Below are 14184 nucleotides of genomic sequence, written 5' to 3' on the forward strand. Positions count from 1 at the left end.
TTTCCAAGATTTTGGATCATCTTTACTATCATTATTCTGAATTCTTTTTCAGGTAGACTGCCTATTTCCTCTTCATTTGTTAGGTCTGGTGTGTTTTTCTGTCTTCTCATTTTGCTTATCTTACTGTGTTTGGGGTCTCCTTTTTGCAGGCTGCAGGTTCGTAGTTCCCGTTGTTTTTGGTGTCTCTGTCCCCAGGCTAAAGTTGGTTCAGTGGGTTGTGTAGGCTTCCTGGTGGAAGGGACTAGTGCCTGTGTTCTGATGGATGAGGCTGGATCTTGTCTTTATGGTGGGCAGGTCCACGTCTGGTGGTGTGTTTTGGGGTGTTTGTGGACTTATTATAATTTTAGGCAGCCTCTCTGCTAATGGGTGGGGTTATGTTCCTGTCTTACTAGTTGTTTGGCATAGGGTGTCCAGCACTGTAGCTTGCTGGTTGTTGAGTGAAGCTGGGTGCTGGTGTTGTGATGGAGATCTCTGGGAGGTTTTTGCCGTTTGATATTGTGCAGAGCTGGGAGGTCTCTTGTGGACCAGTGTCATGAAGTTGGCTCTCCCACCTCAGAGGCACAGCACTGACTCCTGGCTGAATCACCAAGAGCCTTTCATCCACACGGCTCAGAATAAAAGGGAGAAAAGGAAGGAAGGAAGGAAGGAAGGAATGGAAGGGAGGGAGGGAGGGAGGGAGGAAGGAAGGAAGGAAGGAAGGAAGGAGAAAGAAAGAAAGAAAGGAGGGAGGGAGGGTGGGAAGGAAGGAAAGAAAGAAAGAAGATAAAGTAAAATAAAATAAAGATAAAATAAAATAAAGTTATTAAAATAAAAAATAATTATTACGAAAAAAATTTTTTTTTTTTTTTTAAAAAGGAAGGATAGAAGAACCCTAGGACAAATGGTGGAAGCAAAGCTATACAGACAAAACCTCACACAGAAGCATACACATACTCACAGAAAGAGGAAAAGGGAAAAAAATAATAAATCTTGCTCTCAAAGTCCACCTCCTCAATTTGGGATGATTCATTGTCTATTCATGTATTCCACAGATGCAGAGTACATCAAGTTGATTGTGGAGCTTTAATCCACTGCTTCTGAGGCTGCTGGGAGAGATTTCCCTTTCTCTTCTTTGTTCTCACAGCTCCCGTGGCTCTACTTTGGATTTGGCCCCGCCTCTGCGTGTAGGTCGCTGGAGGGCATCTGTTCTTCGCTCAGACAGGACGGGGTTAAAGGAGCCGCTGATTCGGGGGCTCTGGCTCACTCAGGCTGGGGGGAGGGAGGGGCACAGAGTGCGGGGTGAGCCTGTGGCGGCAGAGGCCAGTGGGACGTTGCAGCAGCCTCGGGCACACCTTGCGTTCTCCCGGGGAAGTTGTCCCTAGATCCCGGGACCCTGGCAGTGGCGGACTGCACAGGCTCCCCGGAAGGGGGGTGTGGATAGTGACCTGCACTCGCACACAGGCTTCTTAGGGGCAGCAGCAGCAGCCTTAGCATCTCATGCCCGTCTCTGGGGTCTGCGCTTTTAGCCACAGCTCGTGCCCGTCTCTGGAGCTCCTTTAAGCAGCGCTCTTAACCCCCTCTCCTCGCGCACCAGGAAACAAAGAGGGAAGAAAAGGTCTCTTGCCTCTTCAGCAGGTCCAAACTTTTCCCCGAACTCCCTCCCGGCTAGCCGTGGTGCACTAACCCCCTGCAGGCTGTGCTCACGCCACCAACCCCAGCCCTCTCCCTGCGATCCACCGAAGCCCGAGCCTCAGCTCCCAGCCCCACCCGCCCCGGCGGGTGAGCAGACAAGCCTCTCGGGCTGGTGAGTGCCGGTCGGCACCGATCCTCTGTGCAGGAATCTCTCTGCTTTGCCCTCCGCGCCCCTGCTGCTGCGCTCTCCTCCGCGGCTCCGGCTCCGAAGCTTGCCCCCTCTGCCACCCACAGTCTCCGCCCGCAAAGGGGCTTCCTAGTGTGTGGAAACCTTTCCTCCCTCACAGCTCCCTCCCACTGGTGCAAGTCCCATCTCTATTCTTTTGTCTGTTTATTCTTTTTTCTTTCGCCCTACCCAGGTATGTGGGGAGTTTCTTGCCTTTTGGGGGGTCTGAGGTCTTCTGCCAGCGTTCAGTAGGTGTTCTGTAGGAGTTGTTCCACGTGTAGATGTATTTCTGGTGTATCTGTGGGGAGGAAGGTGATCTCCACGTCTTACTCTTCCACCATCTTCCACTTAAATCCTTAAAAAGGTCTTTGACTACAAATTCCCCTTTGCCCTGTACATCTGATTCAATTGCTCAACTGTACCCACTCCACTTCCATAATAAAGCTCACTAATTTCTCTTACTCCCCACCCCAATTATCTCTCAACTAGACTTTTGTAATAATCTTGCAACCAATTTCTTTTGTGATGCTCTCTATATTGCTACTAAATTAATCCTTTGGAAACATAGGTCTTCATTCCCATGAACAAAAATCTTCAATGGCTCCCTATGCCTACAGATTCAAATTTACTCAAGGCTTTATGTTAACTGATGCAACCTATTTTTTTTAGCCTTTTGGGTTTTTTTTCCCTTCACGCAGGTTACACTCAATCTGACAAAAGTTCTTGCCCTCAATTGTGTCTTTGCTTCTCCTTTGCTTCTCCTACTGTTCCTTCGTGGCACTGGAAGCTCCACAACAGAAGGAACCATATCTCTTTTGTTCCTCATTATGCGTATGTTGCCTAGAACACTGATTCAAATATCCACTAAATGAATGAAAACCACCCTACTCAAAGCTCAGCTCCATGGCCATTCTCAACACAGTCCCACCCAAAGCCAGCAAATGGCCTTTCTAAAATTCCCCTGATGTCTTCCGTGAGGGTGGGGAGATTCCCATAACATTATGTGCCAATTTTAAGGCACTTAATATTTCTATCCTATACATGGCTATTATGAGGCAAATACTCTACCACAAACAACCTTGCCTGATACATTTATGAATCATCTCCTACCATGATGCCTTGCACACAGTTTGAGTATAAAAGAATAGATACACTACTTTGCTGTTATATTCATTCATTCATTCAACATTCAGAGAGCTTACTATGTGCCAGGCACTGTTCTTTGCATTGGGATGCACCAATGAAAAAAGGAAAAAGCCCTGCCCCTATGGAATTTATATTCAGAAGACAGATGAAGACAATAAACAAGATAATCTCTGATGGCGGTAAGTGTGGTGAAAATTACAATGGAGGTGACATGATCAATCCTGACTGGGGAAGACACCTACCATACACAGGATGACAGGAAAATGTAAAGGTTAAAGCTGGTCAAATCATTTGGCCCACTTCCTGGAACTCCAAAGAAAACTACAAAATGAAAGTTTTAGGCACCAACATTTCAATCACTCAACGGTGGAAAATCATGCCTGTAACCAAAATGTACACATAAGGGTTATTTAAAGCCTGTAACACCCTTTTTTTCTTTTTTTAAAAAGCATTTTTAAGATAAGGGTAGATGTTGGTTCCTTGGATTGAGAGAGGAAGGGATCAGGAATTCCGTCTTGAACTGACTGAATGTGAGTTGCCTATTAGCCGTCAAAGTAGGTAAATCAAGTAGACTACACAAGACCACTCAGCATGTACAGCATGATCCCATCAATTTTGTCAAGAAAGCATATACTGGGCATTATGCTAAGTGAATTAAGTGAGACAGAGAAAGACACATATATGGAATCTAAAACAAAACACAAAAAATCCCAACTCATAGACGGAGAACAGACTGGGGCTGGAATAGGTGAAAGGAGATCAAAAGGTACAAACTTCCAGTTACAAAATACATACATGTGTCATGAGATGTAATGTACAGAAAAGTGACTATAGTTAAGAATACCGTATTGTATATTTGCAGTTACTACGAGAGTAATCATCACAAGAAAAAAAATTCTAACTATGTATGGTAGTGATGTTAACTGGACTTACTGTAGTGATTATTTCACATTATATACAAACGTAGAATCGTTACATTATGTAACTCAAATTAATATAATATTATATGTCAAATACAGCAATTTTTAAAAAGCTGATATTTGTATATATAAAGGGAGAGGAAAAAATCGGAAGGATACACAGCTTAATATTAATAGTGATTAAAATCTTAATGGTCTTAAAGATTTTTTCCAATCTGTATATCCACATTACTTTTTTAAACAATATGGATTTTGTGTATTTTTTTAAACGTTTTAAGTTTTTTAATTCAGCCACTGAATGAAAAAATAATAAGATCAAAATAAGGAAACCAACAGCTAGTGGAGTAAAACAGGTAGATTATAGAGGGAGAAAAAAGTGAATTTCCTCCATTTCCCAGTTTTTCCTCTGAAAGAAACTATTCAGAAATGATCAAATCTATATATTTATGTTAAACCATTCTCCAGACAAAATGAGCTTTCAAGAAAAAAGTAAAGAAAAAGTAGCCTAGTGATGAGTGTCTAAACCAGACCTTAAGCCACCTTAAGAGAGGAAACTCTGCCAAAAGCCCTTTCTGGCCCAGCCTGCATGCTGTCTGCAGAGCCCAGTTCTCATCTAGGGGAACAGGCCAACACAGACACAAGCATAGTGCCTGCTGGGGCTTGCAAATTTACAGCTGTCAACAGTGACTAAAATCCACTTGGATCTTAAATCCTGGTTTAAAAATTACAACAAACATACACAAAAAGCACTACTATGGTTTAATACAAATTTTAAAATTTCATCTAAGCATACATTTGTACAGGACACCTGAATTCTAGAGGGCAGGTACTACTCAGAAGGTTCACTCTTTTCTTCCTGTTGGGATCAGTCTACCTTTCCACCTCTTAAATAAAGCAGCAAACCATCTCAGTTCTTCTTCTGGCAAGAGGCTGGGATCTTATAACTGGCATTTCATATTGGAGCCTTTATACTTTTATTTTATTCTCTGATCTATGAATAAGAGTTCCAATTCCAGGTATAGGAAAGCACCACTAGATTCTCAAACAATAAGGTTGTCAGTGCTTATTCACTCTTCACAAGCATCAAAACCAAAGAACAGAGAAGTTAAATGACTTGTCCACAGTCCTGCCATTAGTCAGTGGTGGGACAAACAAAAGAACAAATCATATTTCCAATTCCCTGTAAATGCTTTCCATAACAAATAATACAATTATATATACACACACACAGACACACACACAGACACACACACACACACACACACACACACACACACACACAGTCGAAGGAGAAGTATATAGATCTATTAACCTCATTTTCTAAAAGGAAGAATTATAGGAGTAGGTCCATCAAAAATAACTAGCCTATCCAGGAGGCTAAAACATTTTTTCTACCAGCCCATCTCAGCTATCAAAAAAATTCAACATGATAAAATATAACGTGCTCAAAACTTTTCCAAGAATTAAACAAAACCAAACCTTACTTCCTAAACAAAGGCTACAAATATTTAAATATAATTAAGAGAAATCTAAAAAATAATTGAGCATAAAGGCTGATGATTACATCAAATGTTACCCCTGACACCTAACAGTTACCATTTAGAGCGCTCTCTATGTGGCCAGGCACAGTGCTAAGCACTTTACATACATTCATTTAATTCTGAAAACCACTCCAGGAGGCAGTTCTTTGACCATCTACATTTTACAGAGGAGGAAAAAATGAAACACACAGATGCTAATACAAGTGATATATAGCCAAATCAATATTCAAATCCAAATCTATCAGACTCCAAAACTCTCATTCCTAACATTATGCTACACTTTGCATACTGAAATATGAATATGGGTTCATAAAGACACTTGTTCTTAATTTTATATTTTAAATGTAATATTTGTCCATTGCAAAATACGTTAGCACCCAGTGTATGCCAGAAACTGTTTAAGACACTTGGAACACATCAGTGAACAAAAAAGAGAGAATTCCCTGCTCTCAAGGAGATCACATTATAGTAACCTAGCAGCTAACACATTCCTTATTTTGATGACTGTTCAGTGTTTTAGAAGTATAAACCCGTAATAACTCCATGAGGTAGAAACTACTATTATTCCTATTTTACAAGTAAGGAAGCAGATACTGAGTGGTTAAATAACTTGCCAAAAATAGCACAGGTGTTAAGAGTCAGGATCTGGACCTAAACAGTCTGGCTTTCAACTCCCAACCTCCATGCATTCTAATTCATGTAGCCACTTATACATATTCCAAATAAACTCAACCATACCATATTCATATACCAACAAATTTAGGCTCAAAATATATTCTTACAGTAACACTATTCTGGTAGATGCTTAAGTAACTGTCATCAAGTAAACTGATACAAAAGACATTTTTAGAATCATTTTGCCAATCATCATACAATTTTTTTTTTAAACAACAAATGATTACTTTTCTAGCCCAGTTTAGGAGGAAAGGCCTCAATTTTCAAGAGAAGTGTCACTACTTAGATACCTGAATCCTAAAATTATTTTGCCAGTATTATAATTTTTTAAAAATACAGTATTCTTAGAGATAATTTCTAACTGAACCCTAAAGCTTTATTAATATTTTAATTTTTTTAAAAAGTTTCTGTCAGGATATGAAATAAGAATCTTATTCTATTATATAAAACTGGGCAAACTATGAAATCAGATCCAAGTACAAGATCCAATATCTAATTTAGGAAACAATATAACGGGACTTCCCTGGTGGGAGAGTGGTTAAGAATCTGCCTGCCAATGCAAGGGACACAGGTTCGAGCCCTGGTCTGGCAAGATCCCACATGCCACGGAGCAAGTGAGTCCATGAGCCACAACTACTGAGCCTGTGCTCTAGAGCCTGCGAGCCACAACTACTGAAGCCCGCATGCCAAGAGCCTGTGCTCCGCAACAAGAGAAGCACCACAATGAGAAGCCCCCGCGCTGCTATGAAGAGTAGCCCCTGATCACCGCAATTAGAGAAAGCCCGTGCGCAGCAACGAAGACCCAACACAACCAAAAATAAATAAACAAAATAAATAAATTTATTAAAAACAAAAAACAATGTAACCTTTAAAAAAATAGCACGATAGAATGTAAGACTTGTGGTTTTTACTTTGAAGAAAGAAATTAACTCAAATCACTCCATTACAGATTTCAATTTTGGTTTGTCCTGGCTCAGAAAAACTAAATGCCTTAAATTATCGTTTGATTTTGACCTATTCAGCAGACAGGTTAATATTTCTTTCCTTTGTTTTTTTCGTACAAGAGCTCAAAAGACATAAATCAACTTTTACAAGTATAAATGATACTCAAGTTATAAACTTAAAAATTTCATATGCTATAGCTTCAAAAAGTGGTCTACCTGGCAAACTTTCTTAGACTCTGGTTTAGGAAAAACTGCTTTTAATACACCCCCCCCCCAAAAAAAGTGAGCAGCACCCCACTATAATAGGCAAGATTAGGTAAGGACTGCACAGCAACATGCCGTAATTCTGGAATACAAACCCCTAAGGCAATCCACCAGGAAGTTTAAAACAAATTAGGCTGTGATAGCTAAAGGGGATGAGCTGTATTTATATGGCCTGCCTGCAAAGTTCAGTAAAAAAGAAAATTGAAAAAGGAATTATGTTCTCTATAGTCTCAGTCTTAGCAGTTGCTGAAGCATAAATAGGTACTTCTTAAAACATTAAACAAAGAAACAGAGCAATTATCTGATAGGATAGTTTTAAAATACTGCTGGTTAACTTTACCTTACCAACAAAACTAAGTATGCCCTAAAAATACCACAGGACAAAGTGCTTAAATGAAGTCCAAGTTTTGTTCAGAAGACCTTCTCAGGAGGAGTGCATACTTTCTGGAAAGCAATTTGGCCATTTGACATGAAATATGTTCACACCCTTGACCCAGTGACACCAACTCTGGAACCCATCCTCAGGAAATGCAGAACAAACTGATGTACAACAGCAAAACCCTGCAAACCACTCAACTGTCCAATAATGAGGAAATGATCAAATATACGTGGTATATCCACAAGATATGCTATAACAGGATAAATTATGAAGGAATTAAAGATGGTTTTAGACACAGAAAAATGTGTACACCGTAATTAAAAGAAAACAAACCAGGATACAAACATTATAAACATTATCTCAAGACTTTTTCAGCCGTTTAGATATATACTTTAAAAAAAAAAAAAAGATGAAAAGGAAATACTCTGGTATGTTGACAGTAGTTAACTTTGGATGGTGGAGATAACAAGCGGTTTCTTCTATTTTATAGTATTCTTTTCAAATTTCTAATGACCCTGTGCTATTTTGATAATTAGGGGAAAAAAAAGATCTTCTAAAAATAATATGTAAATAACTATTCTTTAATAGGTGCAATGCATTTTGTATCCATGTTCACTGACATTCCACTTTATCTCTGAGAAATGCAGTGCTTTAAGTTGTGAAATATCCTCTAAGTTAGTAATTTAAAGTGCCTTAATGCACTCTTAACAGCTTCTTAACGAGAACATTTTGCTTTGAGATTCTAAGCCTGCATGGAAAACACAATGGGAAAGGGGAAGGGGGTAAAGAACTTTGAAGAAATGCTCCTTGGCAGGATGCCTCCTGTTCCACAACTCTGAATCTGTATCTGAAGATGACCTCACTGGAAGGCCAGCTCCTACAGTCAAGTTTCAGATTTGCTAAACTTTACAGGTGAGCATATTTTCTTTAAAAACTATTTTTGCCCTTCTTACCCCAAAGTAATTCAATAAGAAGCACTCTGATCACAGAACTATTTCTGCTCTTAAAAGATATTAAACGTAGTTCAACAACCCAACAATGCCTGTTAGCCAGTTATTTAAATGTCCAAACATAGTATTATAATATTCCACTACTGCTACTTTCCATAGATTATCATTCTTTCCTGTAATTGATGTCCTCAAATACACAAACACTGTGTGTGTGTGTGTGTGTGTGTGTGTGTGTATTCCTCAAATGTTAGTCAATATGCTTAAGAAGGTTGGATCTAAAAAGCTATCCAGATTCGTAAGAGGAGTATATTTATATTCAAAAAAGATGTTTAAAGGATTAAGAGCTCCCAATTCACAGCTCTATGGTTCTAACCTCAGGTAGACCTACAGAGGCAGATAAGCAGAAAGTGCACTGGCCCTGGGTTCTAATTTTGTCTCTGCTACTAATTAGCCTTAGGAATTTCACTTAACCTTTCTGGATCTCCTACCTACATCTATAAAATGAGGGTAAAATTAGACCACTTAATTAAGGTTTTTACAAACTCTTAAAAAAATTATTCTAGGTCCAGATTTCTACCATTTTTCCAAATATCTCCTTTTCCTAATTCTCAGCAGTAATAAACTTTTCCTTGGATTAACCTTTGAGCTCTCCATACTTCACAAAAATGTAGACAAATTTTTATACTACTACTAATTTCAAAAATACACAATGTCTAAAAAACTTATCCCATAACATTTTGGTAAATCCTATTAAACATTTCTTCATAAGTATCCTATAACCCATCTAAGGGTCTCAGTTAAAAATAAAGTTTACTCAACATACATTACACATACAAGACACATGCTTTATTACATAATAACTGCCATAATACTTAGCAATGGGCAGTATTTCATTTCCTAACACTAATCAAAAAAATTAAAGACTAGATGTGCTTCTTTTCTGTGTTTTAATGTTCAAAACAAAGAGAACACTATGTATATTAAGTGTCTCTACATAAAACATTAGATAACATGAAGCATCATTTGAAAGGGTTTGAAACCATAAGAATATGAATTTGAGGACTGAAACTCTCCGTAAGCAAACTGCCTAATTTCAGAATGGACCAAACCCTGCATATAAGTAATTCAGCTTCACAAACATTCTGAGTAAGTTAAATGACATCACTCAAAGTTTTCTTAACTTTTAAGGCAGAAAATATAGACACATTTTAATTTGACGTTTACAAAAAGTTGATTTTTACCTAAGAAAATTGGCTTCACCTGAAGCTTTTCCTACCTGGAAAGTTACTTGTTGAATTTGAGAAATAAACGGCCAACTTTCTAAAGTAACACGTAGGAGTCAACGCGTTTGAATTTCTGAGTGTATAACTCAAACACTTTATACAAAGAATAATGCAGTTGATTTTTTTTAAGATAAAGCTAAATTTACTATTTTGGACACACTGTTTCTATCTAAAACTCTGTAAATTCACTTTTAATTACTAACTTTTTCCTCACCCTAAATATATTCTATAAGAACCACAGATTAGGTTAAAGTCTGAGGTTTAAAAAAAGGCATGACATTTACTGAGGTCTCTTTTTTTCCAGCATCTTAAAGGCCATGGGCAATTACCGTCACGATTTTTTCTTAACAGAACCTACCCACATCGTATCATTCAAAAAGAACGGTATAGGGAATTCCCTGGCGGTCCAGGAGTTAGGACTCAGAGCTCTCACTGCCATAGATCCAGGTTCAATCCCTGGTCAGGGAACTAAGATCCCCCAACTCGCACCGCGCGGCCGAAACAAAACACAACAAAGAGTCTAACGTTAAAATAATAGTTCACTTTGAGTTCAACAGCTTTCCAGATGTTAAAATAATCTAATGCAAAAAAAAGATTAATTTTGCATTAATCTAATGCAAAAACGGGGAGGACATGTGATTACTTGCCACAATCTAGGAATCCACTACAGCAGTCCACATTTGGATACATACACAAATTGAAAGACGGAAATGACCCCAGCTAACTCCTTTCTGAATATTTTTCAAAATATCGTTTCTGCATTAAACGAGTATACCCACTACAAATAATAACATCAGTTACCATTTATCTAACCCCTATCTATAGGCAGGCATGATGCGAGTCACTTAACATCTGTCATTTCATATACTCACAGCAACTCTGTAAGAAACCCATTATTATCTCCTCTTAATAGATGGGAAATCAAGGACTGAAAGAGGATACAAGGCTGCTAAGTGGCAGAGCCAGACTGCAAACCCAGGGATGCTTGACTTCAAAGTTCATGCTCATTATATTAAACAACACTGTCTACTGGAAACATTAAGCATGAAAATCGAGCTTGTATTTTTAGAAGTTCCTCAAAGATTTACTAAACTTTTTTTAGGTTTCCCAAGAATAACTACTTCTCCGCAACAAACAAGACTGACTGTAGTAATACACCTATATACACGATAAATTAATTCAGTCTTGTCAAAAAGATAGAATTTAGGAGGAGACACCCATTCTTATCTGAAAGGAATATCAGAAAATTTACAGCTAAATGAGCTCAGCTGCACTCAGGCTGATCTTTTCCACATCATACAAGAGTTCGAATATGGATACTTAGCCCAAAGTTTTTCCTTACTAATTTTAGTGGTACTACACATTCCACTTTTCTATGACTGTTGAAAAAAAGTAATCTCAAGCACCCCCCCACAATCATATTATACAAAAAGAGCCCAAAAAGTAGGCCATGCAACATTCCTCAAAGGAAGTTTGGATTTCTGCTGATCTCTATTTCTCCAAGTCTTACTCATTTCTGTTGCTCTATAACTGCAAGGACTGAGAGTCACGAGTTACACAAGTTGTGTTCCCTAACAAGGAAGGCGTGTTTGAATAATTCCAGTAACCCAACCAGTTGGACAGCTAGTCGTCTATTTTTTCACCCATCATCTAAACGGTGGAGGAACTGCTGCCATCTCGCTTTGGAGTACCTGGGCAAGCACAAGCCCCTGTCAGCTAAGACTGAGACACAGCAACTCCTGGGCTGTAAGTAAAGATTGACGAGAATCTTACGCTCATTTCTTCCGCAGCCAACCAAACAAGCAATATTGAATCATCCTCCTTCCCCTCAATCACTGCTGAATAAACACCACATTGTATATAGGTTCCCAGGGCAATTTCCCTCCCAGACACCCATTCCCTGGGCGTGGAATAAGCTACGTTCCTGCCCAGACCCTTCCCCTCCCTTCATTTAAGAAGCACCATCACAAAAGACCACCCCCAGTTTTTCAACGTAGTTAACTTTACGCTGGCTGCAAATCTTACCCCCTACATGAGGACATTTAGCTCTAGAAATGCAAAGACCCCTTAATTGCTCGGCTTAATAAAAGCTGTGCATTTACAAATCAATTATACTTCAATTAGATAAGTAAAGTATAGAATAAAGTAAAATAAAATAAAAGCTGTGCACTACTTTGGACTGGCTGGAAATGTCCCTCCCCAGCTTCACCGGTGAGCGCAGCACAATCAACTTGATCTTGGCCCCTCGGGGAACGGGTGAAAACCAGTAACTGAATTATAGCGGAGAAGCTGCCCACAGAATTCAGGAATGAGTCCCCACCGGTCCCCTGCTTTCCTACATCGGGGCTCTTCGTCCCGAGTGGCTAGTTGAGAGAATCTCAATTTTTATGCTTTCTCACGGGACACACGGAGTCGCCAAATCCCACCCTTCAGGCAAGTGACAAGCTGGAGTTAACCCTTCCGCTGCCCTCACAGACCAAACCCGAAGGAAACCCCAATCCCCCAGGCGCCTTAAAAATGTGACAAGCCCAATTCCACCCTTTCCAAACCCCGGCCGCGTTAAGAACACGGCGCCTGGAAGAAGACAACTAAATGGAATTAACCCTTCAGCCGCCGATCTCAGCGCTACACTTCAGCCACCAACACACGCGATGTGTGTCACAGAGTCCTGACCCTAGGGAAAGTGACAAGCACGGCTACTCCCTCCCCCAGTACACACACACTCCCAAGAGCCCCGCGGCGCAGAGGGGACCCCCAAGCCAGGCCTGCGCGCGGACCCCGCGCCGGACGCGCGGGCCGCGGCGCCCCGGGCGGGTGAGCGGGAGGGCACTCACCGCAATGACATTGACGAAGGTGGTCTTGCCCGAGTACTGCAGCCCTACGAGCGTCAGCTCCATCTCCTCCTTCCAGAAGAGCGAGCGGAACCAGTCCAGCAGGCGGGAGATGAGAGCCAGCATGATGGCGGCCGGGAGGAAGGACGGACGGGCGAGCGGGCAGGCAGCGGTGACGACGACCTCCACACAAGTGGGCCTCGGCCCGAACCCCGCAACGGCTCCTCGGGACCCCGGCTCGACGCTGGCGGGCACGGGTTGGCGGCGGCAGCGGCCGAAGCCAGGAAGCCGAACGGGTCATATGACTCGCCCTACCCCCCACGCTTGTCCCCGCGCTGCCGTCTGCGCCCACGGCAAGAGCGGCGGGCCCCCCCACCCCCACCCCCCTGGCCAGGCGCGCCCGCCTCCTACAGCGCCACCTGTTGGGGCCGCCGTGCAGCACCGCGTACCTGAGAGCCGCCCTTGGGCTCCTTTCCTACTACCCTCCTTGGCTCATTCATATTGGTTCATTCAACTTTCATCCTCTCTACAATTGTTTATTGACAGTCCGCTCTGTGCAGAAAGACTTCAAAACTCTGGGGATACAGCATGGAAATCCCTGTCGTATATAACAAAAGATGGAAGCCACAAGTATTTATCAGTAGAGAAGTGATAACTCCAGTATGTTCCCAAAAGGGAATACTATAGAGCTGTTTAAAAAAGAATGAGAAAGTTCTATATAAACTGATATGGGATGATGTCCAGGAAATATTTTGAAGGAACATAAATGCAAAAGGCCAACTATGTATTAAATGACATCTTCAGTATAAGATGGGAAAACAAAAATATATATGTACATATATACAAATACGTATTGTAGTTGCATAAAGAGATACTGGGAGACTAGTAAAAATGGTTTTCTATGGGGGTCAGGGAAACTGGGTAGTCAGAAACTGGATAGTTCCCAGAAATGGGAACGAGCCTTTTCTGGATATCTTTTTATATCATTTTCACTTTCAACCATGTAAATGAGTCACCTGTTCAAAAGTTTAATTTAACTAAAAAGTACACTAAAATATCTGCAAGGTTTTCCAATTTTAAAAAATACCTTCCCCTGAGGAGCTTACATTCCAGGGGGGAGATATGTAACATAATAAACAAATAAATATAAGATATAATGCCTTGTAGTACTGAGCATTATAAAGAAAACTGAACAAGAAGACACAGGAGTGACCCCTGTTCTAGGGGTTAGGGTCAGAGTAGACCTCTCAAAGGAGTTGGCCCTGGATGGGAAGACCTGGAGGACATGAGAATGAGGGCCAGGCACACATCTGGTGGAAGCACGTTTCAAACAGAAGGAACAGCAAAGACTCTGAAGGGGAAAGGCACATGGAATGCTCTAGGAATAGAAAGACAGTCAGTGTGGTTAGCTCAG

At 40.8% G+C, this 14184-nt stretch overlaps 1 protein-coding gene across 1 annotated transcript in view; it reads right to left on the reverse strand.

Moving 5' to 3' along the window:
• ARL8B (ARF like GTPase 8B) overlaps positions 1-13071 on the reverse strand; it is a 63110-nt gene extending 50039 nt beyond the window's left edge. The window contains 2 exon segments of the mRNA XM_007453066.1: positions 12774-12932; positions 12934-13071. Of these exon segments, the coding sequence (XP_007453128.1) occupies positions 12774-12932; positions 12934-13071 (297 nt within the window).
• Between the last annotated feature and the right edge of the window lie 1113 nt (positions 13072-14184).

This window comes from Lipotes vexillifer, unplaced genomic scaffold (genome assembly GCF_000442215.2).
Source record: "Lipotes vexillifer unplaced genomic scaffold, Lipotes_vexillifer_v1.1 scaffold1105, whole genome shotgun sequence".
In the NCBI taxonomy this organism is placed as follows: Eukaryota; Metazoa; Chordata; class Mammalia; order Artiodactyla; family Lipotidae; genus Lipotes; species Lipotes vexillifer.